Here is a 15148-nt window from a genome sequence, read left to right on the forward strand (position 1 = left end):
TACAAAATTTCATGCAAATCCAATGATTAGAACTCAAGTTATTACATTTTTCATTAGAAAAAAACTCAATTCTGTATAATATCACGATAAAGAAAGGGCTATAATACTAATAATAACGGACATTTGTAACGCGCCATGTCTGTCACATAGTGACACTCCTAGCGTATACAGCTATTAATCCTTTGATGATAAGACACAATATAAGAGTTCCCTATTTGGGTGGTAGTCCACTTTGCTACATGGAATATCTGGGGCTTCAGCCAAAAAAAAAATCTGGGGATTTTCTGATTTTTTAAGGCAGTATCAAAGGTTTTGGGGACAGATTTAATCACTTCTGGTATGTAAAATTATACTTCCGGTTTGAAAAAATGAAAATATGTTTAAACCCCCCTCTTATTAAAAAAAAGGTAGAGTATTGAGATAAAACAAGTTGCATGATGAAGTACACACATGAAACTAGCAAAGGAGACAAAACACCTTGAGCACAAGAAGGGATCACCAGTCGTGTGTAACATACATACAAACTGCTTTATGAAATGTCCATCAGGTGATGTACCTTTCTTGTAAACTTGTATCGAAACACCCAAATAATTTTGCACATTCCCCACTGTCTAAACACATGTAGTAATTTTTCCTATTTGCTTTTGCTTGTAATATAGTTTACTTATCTGTGTCCAAATATAGAAAATGGTATTGAGTACTCCCCACCGTCTAAACACCTCTTACCGGTGTTGAACACATACACAAGTGCATCAGAAACATCAGTTTCCGCTCTACAAGCCTTGCAGCATGAAGAGGATCAACTGAACAGCTCTGTTCTTAAATACGAGACCAAGAAAGTAAGTATGTTGCAAATGACGACTGGAATATCAATATAATGAAATTCCTTGAACCAAGTCGCCAAGAAACATAAATAGAAAAATATACACAATATTTTTTGGGTAGTTGATCTTATTTGTTTTATATTATTTTATATAAATGTTGTCAAACATTTTATGAAAAAAATTGGGTCTTGTCAACAAACATGGTATATCATGGAGGTACATAGAATGCATCAACATTTGCCTTTTAGAGAATATGACAGACAAAAAAGGAGGTTATCAACTCCTAAAACAGTTTATATTTTTTTATTTTTCAAAGGGTGGCCATGCAAGCCTGTAATAAGCTTGTATGGTCTCAACTATGAATTCTTTTTAAGGAAGAGTAGCTCAGAAGTAGAATGATACTGGGTAACCTCAGTTGAGGCATTAAGGTGTCATTGATTACTTGAAATGGACTTTAAGAAGCAATTTGTCCATTGGTTTACTCATGTGGACCTCAAATAACTTGGCTAGCATTACTGGCCAGTATGCCCTCTTCTTTTTTATCAAAATTAAGTCCGTTGAAAATGTGCTTCTTTTAATTGGTCATTGTGCCCTTTTATCATAAATGTGATTTTGAATAATTCAGAGCATGCCTTTTTATAAATGGCCTTGGTGCTCCTTTGTCTGGCCTGGGTGCCTTCTGCTTGTTGGCCTGATTAAGAATTTCCCATCACCAAAGTGGCCTTGCCCTTCAAAAATTCTATTATGGGACCTGCTTGATGTACACATTGATTCCTTTTAAAGAGAAATGCCAGTAGTTGCATTAAATACTGATTTCATGAGAAAGTCTGTAAAACCAGGCTTAATTGTCAGTATATCATCAAGGCTCTAGATCTGGTGCAGTTGCATAAACTGAACTTTGTGAAATCTTGAAATCACGCTGAAAAATGTTCACGCTGAAGATCACCAACACAGAAAAGCCACGTGGGACAGCGTATTATTATGGCTTTGAATGTCGGCCCGACGCTTGACCTGAATCCTTTGCTTATTCGCTAATTTCTCAGCAATTACACCATTTCTTCCAGAATCCTTTGGCACATATTTTTTATTTATACAAACAGACACTTTGGTGGTCATTTCATTGGATTCTGTACAAACTCATTTTGATATCGTTACCACAACTGGCATTTACCTTTAAACTGAATGCCAGATGTGGTGTTGATTTCAAAATGAGTTCATCCATTTTCCAATGAAATGCCCACTGTATTGTCTTTATGTATGAATAAGAAATATGTGCCAAAGGATTTTGGAAGAAATTATGTGATTGCTTAGAACTCAGTAAAATCAGAGAGCATGACATTTCACCAAGATACATGTATCTGGTCTTGTAATAATACACTATCCCTCATGTGCTTTAATATCTGTGTTGGCTTCAGTGTGACCATTTTGTCAGCTTAGATTTCATGATTTCACAAAGTTTATGTAACTGTACCGGATCTAGATGTAGGATGAAATTGGGACAATCAACCTTAGTTTTACAGACTTTCTCATGAAATCAGCATTTATTTCATTTACTTTCATTTATCTCAAGTAAAGTAACCAACCTCACTTACACATCTTTGGAATACATGAATTGCCTTGCTCCTCCAGCTCTACACCTGCTTTTCTCTGTTTGTATTATGCACAGAACCAGAAGCAGAATGACTTTGCCAGGTTGGAACAAGAACTAGCCCAGTTAGAGGCCCAGCAGGCCCAAATTGCCGAGTCCTCAAACAGGAACAGGGCTCTCTTACTACAATCATTAGCAAGGGTAAGTGTCATTGTTGTTGTTGTTGTTGTTATTTTGAATAGGCAAACTAGTCAGTTTTGACTATTGTTGCCTTATAAATATGCTTTTCTTTTTTTCAAAATATGATAATTTCTTTGTTCAAATTATGTCAGTTTGAAAAGTAAAAGAAAGAAAGGAAAGAAAAGTTCCCAGGAAATTGTGCAAGACCACCTCTCCTGCCCTGTATTAGTACGTTATCCTGACAAGCCCGCTCGAGGTGCATTTCGAGGGCGTCTCAGGAGTACAAAAAAAAATTGTATTCCCTATGTCTCTCAAACGTAAGCAGGGGGCGCTCTATCCAATACCTCGTAGAACTTGATTTAAATTCCGCAGGTGCAAATTTATGTCAAATCGATCGGAACCATATCAACATCATTATTTTTTTTTAAAGCGAAAACATTTATAGTAGAGTAAATACTGACATTTAAGGGCCATGTGATAAAGTGAAAGTGACAATAAAGGTGCACACATAGATTAATTCGGTGAAAACATCATAAAGAATTACCCCCGAAAAATATGAATAATTATAAACACTTTGCTCAGCAAGGTATTCTGGTCACGAAAGTAATAATTTGCTAAAGTTTAGTTCTCTTTACTCTTGACTACACCCTGTTAAGATGGTTGCCATCTGGGCAGCCAATTTGAAATCTATGAGTCCTTTTGAAATATCTGATAAGTGCACTTTGTGTCTTAAGTGTGAGATTCTCCACTTTACGTTCCGCATCAGGGATATTGTTAACATTTAATTCAGCAAGTAATAGGGCTCGTTGAATAATAAATTTAGGGCAAACATATAAGAAATGGTATATCGTTTCTCTTTCATTACAAAATTCACAAAATCCAGTCGTGTGTCTTCCCTTCTTAAAAAGGAAGTCATTTAAACCCAAACCTCCCAAACGTAATCTGTGGATCATTTTTTCACCACTTTTATCTGTGCAGAGATAATCAAAGGGAGTTTTTTCGGAGACAGCTTTCTGGTATTTTTTTAATTCTGAAGTTGACTTGTCCCATCTCTTCTGCCATTCCTTTCTTACAAGAACTCTTACAATCTTTTTTGTTTCTTGGATATTCAAACCATTAATAATCTCTATTTCTTGTTTTAGGGCTGCCTTTGCATAGAAGTCAGCCGTTTCGTTTCCACTAACTCCACAGTGAGATGGAATCCACTCTATGCAAATTAATATACCTTTATATTTTAGACAAGTAGCGGTAATTATGATTTCTCTAACGAAATTATCCTCATTGTTTTCCTTCACCGCTTCAATAGCACTCAAAGAATCGGTAAAAATTACCACTTTATTATAAACGTTCAAATTTTCCAACCACTGCAGTGCCAAGACTATGGCGACCAATTCCGATCGATACAATGATGTAAAATTTTGCATTCTTTTACTTTCGATTACCCGCATAGCAGGCACGTAAAAACAAGCAGAGGCATTGCCGTGCGCAGGGTCTCTAGAACCATCAGTGTAAATATGGAGATTCTCTTTCCAAGTTGTATTAATATACTCCACAGCTGTGTTGTATTGATAAAAAATGTTGTCACTTTTGGACACAAGCTCATGCAGCTTCAATGACACTTCTTGTGGAGAGAGATACCAAGGAGCCATGGGTGTATAAGACTGAAAAGATTCAGTTGTGTAGAGTATCTCATCTTCCAAAACTCTTAATCCAAAAGGTTTTCGTGCTTTCTTATTTTTTCGTATTCAAATTGCCAACAGTTCTTCAATGATGATTGGAGTGGGTGTTTGGCGGTTTGTCTTATTTTTGCTTTGTAAACCTTGCTAAGTATATATCTTCTCAGATCAAGTGGTAATTCACCAGTATCTACCTGTAAGGATTCCAGGGAGGTGCCCGGTAACGCCCCTGTGCACAGTTTTAAAGCCTGGTATTGAATTGTCAACAAGAAGTTCTTCACATGATCATGAGCTGAATCATATGCTTCTGCTGCATAATCCAACAATGGCCTGATGACCACTTTATAAAAATTCAAAAGGCTTTTATAACTAATTCCCCACTTTGTTCCCACTAGTCTTTTCATTATATTTATTTTCTTTTTTGCTCTTGTTACAATCATATTTATATGTGGTCTCCATGTCAACTTTCTATCCAGTAATACTCCTAAAAATGAATGTTCGTCCTTTTGTGGTAAGGGGACCTCATCTAAATCAATCTGTACACATTTGTTAGTGTTACTAAAAAGCAAAGTAACAGATTTTTCTTTAGAAAGGGTAAAACCCCATCTGTTGAACCACTCATTTAGGATATTCACATAGGTTTGTACTTTTCTTTTTAGAAAATCAATATTTTTTTCCACTTTTCCATATAACACAGTCGTCTGCGTATATAGAAATACTGACAGATTCATCCATTGGTATGTCCGACAACATTAAATTGAAAAGGACGGGACTTAGGGAACTACCCTGCCTGCGGTAGCCCTTCATCTATGTCCTGTATACCTGAAAGGTACTTATTTGCCCGGACCTGGAAAGAGCGCCCGCTTAAATAGTTCCATAAAAACTTGACTATGTTGCCTTGGAAACCAAGTTTATTAAGTTTATATATCAAGCCTTCCTTCCATAGTCTATCATAAGCCTTCTCCATGTCAAAGAAAACGGCCAGGGTATGTTCTTTATTCCCAATACTTTTTTGAATGTCATTTTCAAGTTGAGTTATATTGTCCTTAGTGCTTCTTGCCTTTCTAAAAGCACTGTGGCAAGATGGCAATAAACTATGCTTTTCCGTAAACCATACCATTCTTTCTTTGATGATTTTCTCAATTATTTTAATGAAACAGTCATTAAGAGCGATAGGCCTGTAGGAAGAAACGTCTGTAGCTTCCTTATGTGGTTTCAATATTGGGACTATGACGCAATGCTTACACTGGAGGGGAACAATTCCTGTTTCCCATATGTTATTGATTATAGCTAACATTATACCTTTCCCTTTGTGTGAGAGATTTTTATATACTTCATACCCAACGCCATCTTTACCTGGAGAAGACTCTTTACATTTTTAAAAAGATATACTCAATTCGTACATGGTAAAGGGTTCATTAAGGACACAACATTCCTTAGCATCACCAAAAGATGATATGATATCCTCACATTTTTTAACAATATCTATTTGTTCAGGGGTAAAAACTTTGCCCTTAAAACTATCGTTTATGTTTTTAAAGTGGTTGGCGAAGGTATCTGCAACTTCATTGCCAGTAACAATGGAACTATTCTCTCTCATGAGAACAATGTTTTTCCTGGGCGAAATACCATCATTATTGATCCTTTTAATCATATTCCAGATCTCGGATAAAGGGGTAAAACGATCAATGTCTTGACAGTACTTTTCCCAGTAAACCCTTTTGGCTTGCCTTAAAGTTTTCTGGGCAATAGATCTTTTCTTCTTAAAATCCTCCAATAAATCTGGAGGGGGTATTACATAACTTTTCAATTTGCTCCTTGCTCTATTTCTCTCTTTTATTCTAGAGGAACTATCTTTATTCCACCATGGTACTGGGTTTTTCTTGATATACTTGGCAGCTCGATGTCCTTTTAAATTTTCCAGGGTAATCTTAATTGATTCCATGAAAGTATCGAACTCTATGACCTTGTCTTCTTTCTCTAAGGTATTCCATTGCTCATCAGTTTGCCGCCTAAATTCATCCCAATTTACATTCTTTGTGGATAAAATTGAACTGATTGAATGGGAGTGGTCGATCTTTGTTTGCGTACCATTCCCTTTCAGTATGTTCAACTCACTTAACAATGGATAATGGTCACTTCCAAAACTATTATTCAGGACCTGCCACGTTGCTTTGTTCGCTGTACTGGGAAGGGCTAATGTTAGATCCAAACAAGAAAAATTACCTGTGTGGTAGTCTACTCTAGTGGCACTTCCATCATTTAAGAAAACAAGATTTCTCTCGTTTGCAAAATCTTCCACTACTTTACCATTTGCATCTGTTTTTTTACTGCCCCATAATGTATTATGAGCATTAAAGTCTCCCAATATTACAAAGTTTTTTCCCCTCACATTCTTGAAAAAGTTCGTTCAGCGAGTCTGTGCTAAGTTTGCTGCAGGGGTTATAGAAATTAACTACATTTAAAACCTCATCATCCAATAAAATTTCTAATGATATTATCTCCAGATCATCGTGTTTAAAACACTTTTGTAGTTTAGTGAAGAATGGACGTATATAGCGCAACCCCCTCGGGACCCTCCTTTTCTATTCCTATATTCACATATATAGTCTGGTATCTGCATGACTCTCCCCTCTTCTAACCAAGTTTCTTGTACACAAATAATTTCTAAGGGTCTTTTTTGTTGATTCACAAATCTAATTAACTCATCCCCGTGGCATTCAAGACCCTGTGCATTCCACTGGAGAATGCTGAATGCCACGAGGGTGATCAGACTAGTAGAATAGGCTGCGAATTGACTGTAAATCAACGTCTGAGGGATGTAAACCCAGAGTATCTTTCAAAATATGTGTTATTTCATCAAATGGATTACAGTCAGGCTTTGTTACTATTCTGATTAGTCTAATTATGAAAGAAATAAGTGTGATGTCTGAAGCACCTTTCAAGAAATTACTATGCGTTTGTCCTACATTCTCAGACATTTTACTTGTCACCTCTGTTTTGGTAGAAAATTGCGAATCCGAGACGATTTCCATTTCGGTTTGATCAGAATCTGCATTTCCTTTCTGAGTGTTTACTTTATTGATTGGATTTGTTACTTTTATTATTTCTGCCTTGTTTACAAGATGTTTTCCCTGCTTAATTTCCTCATTTTGTTCAGAGCGTAGTCTCACTGCTTGTGCATATGAGATATGATTTTGTATTTTAATTTGCTGCACTTCTTGTGCTTCTTTTGAGGCCTCACAACCTTTATAAGCAGCCGAATGGTTACCATTGCAATTTACACATTTGAAGTGTTGTCGCTCCAGCTCGCAATTTTCTACCGAATGTCCTTGGCCACATCTGGGGCACCTTTCCTTAGCACTACACCCACTAGCTAAATGCCCGTATCTTTGGCATTTAAAGCACCTGGGTGCTGGTGGAATATATTCCTTGACTCTTATTTTCTGGAAGCAAAATTCAACATGCTCTGGAACTTGGGGGGTAGAGAAGAACAATATTACGGTCTTTAGGGGCTTCAAATCACCCTCAATTCTCTTTTTCATTCTCTCAACCTTCACTACTTCGCTGATTTCTAGCTCCTTCAGAATATCTTCCTCAGAGGTTTCTAGAGAAATTTCAAATATGACCCCTTTCGAGGCGTGGGTTTTTTCCTCTATTTTGACCGGAATATTGCCAATCTCTGGTATCTGAGTTAAGGCTTTACGTTGCTTCTCATTTTTACACTTTACTAAGAGACCCTTCCCACCATGTACAAACTTAATGAAGTCAGGGGGAGACCTGCAAGCCTTTCCAATATCCTTCTTGACAGTTAGTTCATTAACTACACTAAGGTTTTTATTTCTCTCAATGGGTACTAAGAGTACCTTTTATTTATAGGTGGTCTGCTTTTGTGGCATTTATTCCTATTTTGAAAGGAGTTGACGGCGGTGTGCCAAAGTCGGTATCCGCTGCCAACTCTTCCACATCACTCAAACTTCCCTCTCAATCTTTTCTTTGCTAATTTTAGCTTCCTTATAACTTGAAATCCCCCCTCCTCTTCTGGGGGCTTACGCTGAGCTAGATTCTCCGCCATTGTGGTTTGGCGGGAAATTCAAAGTGCAAAGTGCATAAAAGGCCCAAAAATGACAGCTTACCTACTGCAATCCGGAATTTCCTCAAAATAGCAATTGCAAAAAACCAAAGGACTAAATCTAAATTCCTATATATCCAAAATCCTACATATATCCAAAATGAAAAGAAAATGAAAAGGAAGCAACATAGCACAACATAGCACAACTCGTTGGAGCACGTCTCGATCCGCTGATGCATGGGCCATGAGAGCACTTCATACTATTTTATGTTATTACCTGCTTATTATCAACTTGGAGAAGTCAGATATAAGAACTTTCAATGGCATTCTGAAGTTGTGATAAAGCAAAACCTAAGAATGACAGGCCGTTATGTAGTCACAATGGCCATTGAAAGCAATGACAAGATCATTTCTTTTGCACACACTGAATTTGTGTGCATGAGCTTGAATAACATATAAAATGCATGGGCAATGTGATATGGTGTATAATGCACTGAAAAATATCATGCTAAAATGACTCCTTATTTCTTTTGAATTTCGGTCTCCACATCAAAATATTCAGATTTAATTCCAATAGTGCTTAATCGTATTAATACCTATATAATTCTCATGATTTTACAATTCTAGGAACAAGCAGAGAGTGACTCAAACATCAGGAATATCCAGGAGAAATCAGAATGTGAAAGAAGACAGATGATATCATCATTACAGGAAGGTAAGTTATCTATTCAATTTGATAGAGCGCCCTCATTTATAAACCACTACTAGTGATGTATTTCTCAGAGATTTGCATACATGGGGCGTTGCAAGAAACTTGCGATCACTTGCAAGTCTATTTTTGCTCCTAAGTCAAGCATGTGCCATGCATTGAATTGCAAATTTTGGATTGATTGCTAATCTGCTCCATGAAACAAGGAGTGTAATCTGATTTGCGAGAGCTATAAGTGATCAATCAATTGTAAAATTGCAACAGAATATTTGCGATTGATTGCAAATATTTTCTTGCAACACCCCCTAAGTCTGGCGAGATATCGCTAGTAAATTCCTGGTTGAGTTTGGTATAAAACGCATCTCCGTATTGGTCCATTCACAATCATCCTGACACCCTTTTGCAGTATAGTAACGAATAAAGTTACACTCTAAATACCATGTACGCATTGACAAACGTAAGTGAGGCTTATAGTCTTCATTGAATCTTTGTGAAACGCCCCCAGGTTTGGTTTGCTAAGGTCACATGTCATAGCGCAAAGTAGCCATAAGAACTTTCAATTAAATTTGTTTTTATTTAACATATCATACACATTTGTGAGTGTGTGTGGTGATGGCGATTCCCTTTTTTCAATGGCATTTATATCATTTGACAAGTATAGTAGGGAATAGTATAAATTCATGTGCATCAGATGCCTGCTTTGCCATTTAAATCACCAGATTTAAGCTTGTGCCTTATCTGTTTTATAAAATGGATGATAGTATGAATTTGTAGTAGAAATTTGTTAAAACCCCCACAATACCTCAAAATGCACTAAACTGAGAAGGAAATACTTATTTGTTTGCTTGTCATAACAAATGCACTTGCGGGGCAGTAGGGGGGGTGGTCAAATTGCCCCACCCCAGGGGCAGTTCATGGTAAAGTTAAATTTATTGGTTATGAAACTTCCTTTGTACCTTTGTTTAAATGTACAAGTTGTTTTGTATGTGCATTTTGTTTCTTTCTCATTCCAGTTGAACACAGATCAGCAGACCTCATCCAACAGCTACTGGAAATGAATGAAAAGTAATTATTATTTTTTTTAATTATAGATTCAATATGCAATTTATAGTAGATATTTTCCTACTAAGTATCTATAAAGTGAAAATATGAAACTAAAATTTCATTATTTGTAGAAGCATGTTTGTTGAGATAAAAAACAATGCTTTACATTTTATCCTTTTGTTTTAGATGTCAATTGAAACATACAGTTTAGATCTTATCTATATATTATGCATTATTTAAGAATGAGTACAAGATATTTGATAATACCATTATTGGCAATTACCACCTAGGAAAGTGACAAATCTGTTCCACAATCAGTTTGGAATATGCCAGATTATCAAACAACAAAAGGAATGTGTAAATATGTCAATTTCTTGAAGAACTAGTTAATAACTTTGAATTATCACATCCCACTCATTGCAAGATCAATGACTTTTGGTAATGATTTGTTTTTAATCCAGGGCCAAAAAGAAAGAAGCATTCCTAGATGAGATGGAGAGGAAAATGTGAGTTCTGATTTTACCATATTAAGAGTAAAGATGATGATGATGATATTAATAGTAGTGATAATACTAACAATAGTAGTGATATTGATAATGAGAACAATAGTAATAGTGATGATGATGATGACGGTGATGATGAGGATGATGATGAGGATGATGATGATGATGATGATGATGATGATGATGATGATGATGATGGTGATGATGATGATGATGATGACAATGACGATGATGATGACGATGATGATGATAGTTATGTTTTATTTACCCGTAGTAGCCACTTTAGTAATGAAACTACTCTACCAGCAGTCCCTACATAACATGTGTTATTATTACCCTTCTCCAATCTAAATGCATACAAAACCACCAGTGTCTAGAACTAATGAGATTTCCCTTCCTGCAATTATGAGTGAGATCCATGTGCACATTCTATCCTGGAAACTCCCCCCCTCCCCATAAACAGTTGGATGTTGCATAGACTGTAGACGATTGATATGTGAAATTTGAATTTTTAAATTTTTTTTTACTAGAAAGTCACCAGATTATGTGAATGGATATCAAATCATGTCTCATATGGATGTTTTGACAGAATTAGACAATATGGCCCGTATTCTGAACTCGGGTTTAAATTAAACCCTGGTTTAAAGTTGTGGTTAAACTATGGATAGCCAATTGGAGCACAAATTCCTAGCAGTGCACATTCAGTATTTTAAATCATATGACACCCAAATTGTTCATAATTGTCTGGGAATGATAACTGAAGTATTTTTCTTCATTATGAAAGGTAAAGGAAACAAAATATACAATATGAACAGAATTTTTGAACTTTTTTGGCTCCCCATAATTATTGCGAAAATTTAGACCGTGATCTAAGTTAAACCTGAATCAGAATACAGGCATTTAAGACTTCTTTCAATCAGTATCAAAGCCCACATTTATAAGTCTATATGTGTATCTCAGGGTTTATATTCACCTAAGGCCATCAAAGGCCATGACTGAGCATGCTCAGTTTGACTGGCTCCACTGGCATACAGACTGAGGGCTGTGAACCCATTAAAATTTCACGACTTTGAGAAAAACAAGAGAAATAGAAGAAAAGGAAAGGAAAAAGGGTGTAAAATGATAAATGTTGTAAATATTCTACCGACTGGCCTTGGAGAAATTTCTGTGCCATTTTGTATATCCCTCTTTGCTGTGATATAGATACAGAAGAATGGCCTTGCCCTTGATGTTTCAAAAGGCCTGCAATATGAGATGACTTATAAAATCCATCATTTTTATAACTACCTATACTCTTTCACTGATAATGGTACAATTTTTGCAATCGTTACTAACTTATAATTTTGTAATATCTTGACAGGATGGAAGATGAGGAGATGTTCAAGATTCAAGAGGAGGAGAGGAAGTTAGTCAGAGAACATGATGTACTCATATCAATGGAAGGAATCCTCAGGGAAAGACACGCCCTGGAATCAAAGAGATTGAAATATGAAGAGCATAGGGACAGTGTTACCAAACAAGCAATGGAATTGTAAGTGAATATTGTGGTGGTGATGATGATGGTTGTAGTGGTTGTGATGGTGGTAGTGATGATGATGATGTTGGTGCTGATGACAATGACGATGATAATGGTGGTGGTGGTGGTGGTGGTGATGGTGGTGATAGTGGTGTTGGCGGCATCGTTAATTATAATGACGATGATGAAAATAATGATGATTACGATAGTTATAATGACCGTAATGATGATGAAGACAGTGATATTTTTATGATGATGAAAATGATAATAACATTGATGGTGATGATGATGATGATGATGATGATGATGATGATGATGATGATGATGATGAAGTGATGATGGTGATGATGATGATGGTGATGGTGATGATGATGATGATGGTGATGATGATGATGGTGGTGATGATGATGAAGTGATGGTGATGATGATGATGATAAGGATGATGGTGATGATGATGATAAGGATAATGATGAGGAGGAGGATGATGATGTTGATGATGATGATTGTAATGATGAGGATGATGATGATGACAAGGAGGAGGATGGTGATGATTGGGATAATGAAGATAATTCTGTCTGTCATGATGGTGGGGTGTTGTTGATGATGATGTGGATCAGGGACAGGAGGCTGATAATGATTGTGATGAATATGACGATGATGGGGGGTGATGGTAATGCCGATGAGGAGGTGGATGGTTAAGATGATGAAGATGTTCTATTGCTCCCTCAGACGATTCCATCACAATTTATAATGAACATGTGAGAGTTACATTGACAGTAAGTGGTTTTAATCATGACCTTTCATTCATTATCGACTTTACACATTTTGTACATAGTACTTTAACATGTAGGCCCGTATTCTGATAGCAGGTTTAACTTAAACTCAGGTTTAAGTATGGGAAGCCAAAAGTATCAAAATTTTTATTAAGTTGTATGTTTCTTATGTTTGCTGTGCTCTTTCCTGATTCATCGATGGTGAAGACAATTATCTATTCATACTTCCTAGACAATTATGAATGATTTGAGAGCCAAATGAACTGAAGTATGATATCTCTACTGTAGTAATTTATGTTTTAATTGGCTATCCATACTTAAACTACAACTTTAAACCTGAGTTTAACTTAAACCTGCTATCAGAATACGGGCCATGATATTTAAGGATTGCCACATTAATTTATAATTATAACATGAATAATAAGGAATGCTTCCTCAATGTCCCTTTTTTACACTCCAGGGATGAATTAGAAATGAACAAGCTAGGAGACCAACTCAGCTCCATCAAGCATAACCGAGACGAGATCTTCAAAGAACTTATGCAAGAAGAAGAATTCCAACGGCAAGCCTTTCAGACTCTCCTTATCAACAAAGATACCAGGCATAAGAGACTTTCAGAAACGGTAAGAGATAGTGTTGGTAGACACTTGGTTGCAAATCACTTTCCTATTTTCAACCCTTATCAACAAAGAAATACAGGCATAGGGAAGAGATTGACCAAAACGTTACAGGGAAATTGTGACAAACTTGTAATTGATTGCAAGCCACTTTTAGGCTTTAGATTCAATGATAAGTCTTGTAATTGTCTTAATTGTGATTGTGCCATTGATTACTGGTATTCTTCTTACAACAGATACATACAAATAAATAACCTGGATGGAATATCATATAGCTGTTGTAGTCACAAGCGAATTTAGGCACAACTGGTGACATATTCTTGGGTACTAAATTTGATATCCAATCTTTATATATTAGAATTCTCGTTTTGATGAAAATTAGTTATTTTTCATATTTTGGTGAGAGTTGTTGGAAACTCGGTCCCACTATTGTAATGGGGGAAATCTGGAGGATCTCATTCAGTGTATTACCTGGTCAACAGCGAGCATTTCATGAAATAAGTCATTGATTTCCACTGACTATTTGTGATAAGCTACTGAAATCCTTACATCTGATTGGCTCAGATGTTTTTAGTGAAAATCACTGGCAACAGGCTTCATGACACTCTCCCCAGTCAGTCCAACAACAGACCTGCCAAATGTCCCGATTTTATGAGGGTTGTCCTGGTTTTCAACTTCCAAATGGCCAAAATTCAGGATGTCCAGGGGAGTGTTTCATCAATATTTTCATCCGACAACTTGTCAGATCTGAAATCTTTCCATGATTTTGATTGGCTGAGAGGCACTGTTCCTATGGTAACTGTCGGATAAGATAGGACTTGTTGGATAAAACGTCCGACAAGTCCTTTTCATGAAACGCCCCCCTGATTTCCGAAATTTCATGTGAGAGAAAGAAAACTGTAAGAAAAATTGCAATTGATCCATTCATGCCCTGCAGTTCTCAGTACATCTCAAATAGCCCAGTCCTTTTAGGGTTCAAGTTGCTTGAATTTAGAAACTACAGGGGTGGGTACTATATTCTTTACCTCCCGCATGGGCTCTGCTACTGGACACCGCCAGGGGCTTGGTGTGGCCCCCTAAACCCCCAGCCATTGGTTGGTAAAAGGTGGCAAGTATGTGCCAATTAGCCAATGGTCAAAACTTTTAGATGATAGTATTCTCATCTTCTCTATCTCTCATAGATCTATATGATCCAGCAGCAGCTGGCCGAGGTCACAATGGCCGAGATCGAGAAGCGTAACATGAAGGCCGATTCGGCCTCGTTGGCCTTGGAGCAGAAACGAGAAGACCTTGCGGCCTTGCTCAAACAGCTTATGATGCAGAGGGAGGAGCGGGAGGAAGCCCTCAAACAAAGAATGGTAAAAACTTGGTCTCATTTTCAGATTGTGTAACATTATGATGACTATACCTACTTGGCTTACTACCAATTCTAATTCTTGCTTGGTCTTAATGTCTTATTTGATCTTACCTCCAATATTGTTAGAAAATGCCGATCATTATGACTTTTGTTTTGTTGGATGTAACAGTGTAGGGCCCCACTCACAAGCTTTGCTTCTTAGGGGTCCTGAAAAGTCCTTTCATACATGTATCTCTGAATAAATTACAAAAGAATTAGTGAGTGTTCGACATCAACTCCCTCATTTCCA

At 36.8% G+C, this 15148-nt stretch overlaps 1 protein-coding gene across 6 annotated transcripts in view; it reads left to right on the forward strand.

Annotated features, from left to right (window-relative positions):
- Window positions 1–15148, forward strand: part of LOC121428786 (E3 ubiquitin-protein ligase LRSAM1-like) — a 36490-nt gene that overhangs the window by 16670 nt on the left and 4672 nt on the right. For all 6 annotated transcript variants that reach the window (XM_041625615.1, XM_041625616.1, XM_041625618.1 and 3 more), the window contains 8 exons: window positions 685–839; window positions 2491–2613; window positions 8968–9055; window positions 10063–10114; window positions 10555–10599; window positions 11957–12127; window positions 13346–13508; window positions 14684–14860. In XM_041625615.1, the coding sequence (XP_041481549.1) occupies window positions 685–839; window positions 2491–2613; window positions 8968–9055; window positions 10063–10114; window positions 10555–10599; window positions 11957–12127; window positions 13346–13508; window positions 14684–14860 (974 nt within the window). The remainder of the gene's footprint in view (window positions 1–684; window positions 840–2490; window positions 2614–8967; window positions 9056–10062; window positions 10115–10554; window positions 10600–11956; window positions 12128–13345; window positions 13509–14683; window positions 14861–15148) is intronic.

The sequence above is a fragment of the Lytechinus variegatus genome, chromosome 15, assembly GCF_018143015.1.
Source record: "Lytechinus variegatus isolate NC3 chromosome 15, Lvar_3.0, whole genome shotgun sequence".
Lineage (NCBI taxonomy): Eukaryota > Metazoa > Echinodermata > Echinoidea > Temnopleuroida > Toxopneustidae > Lytechinus > Lytechinus variegatus.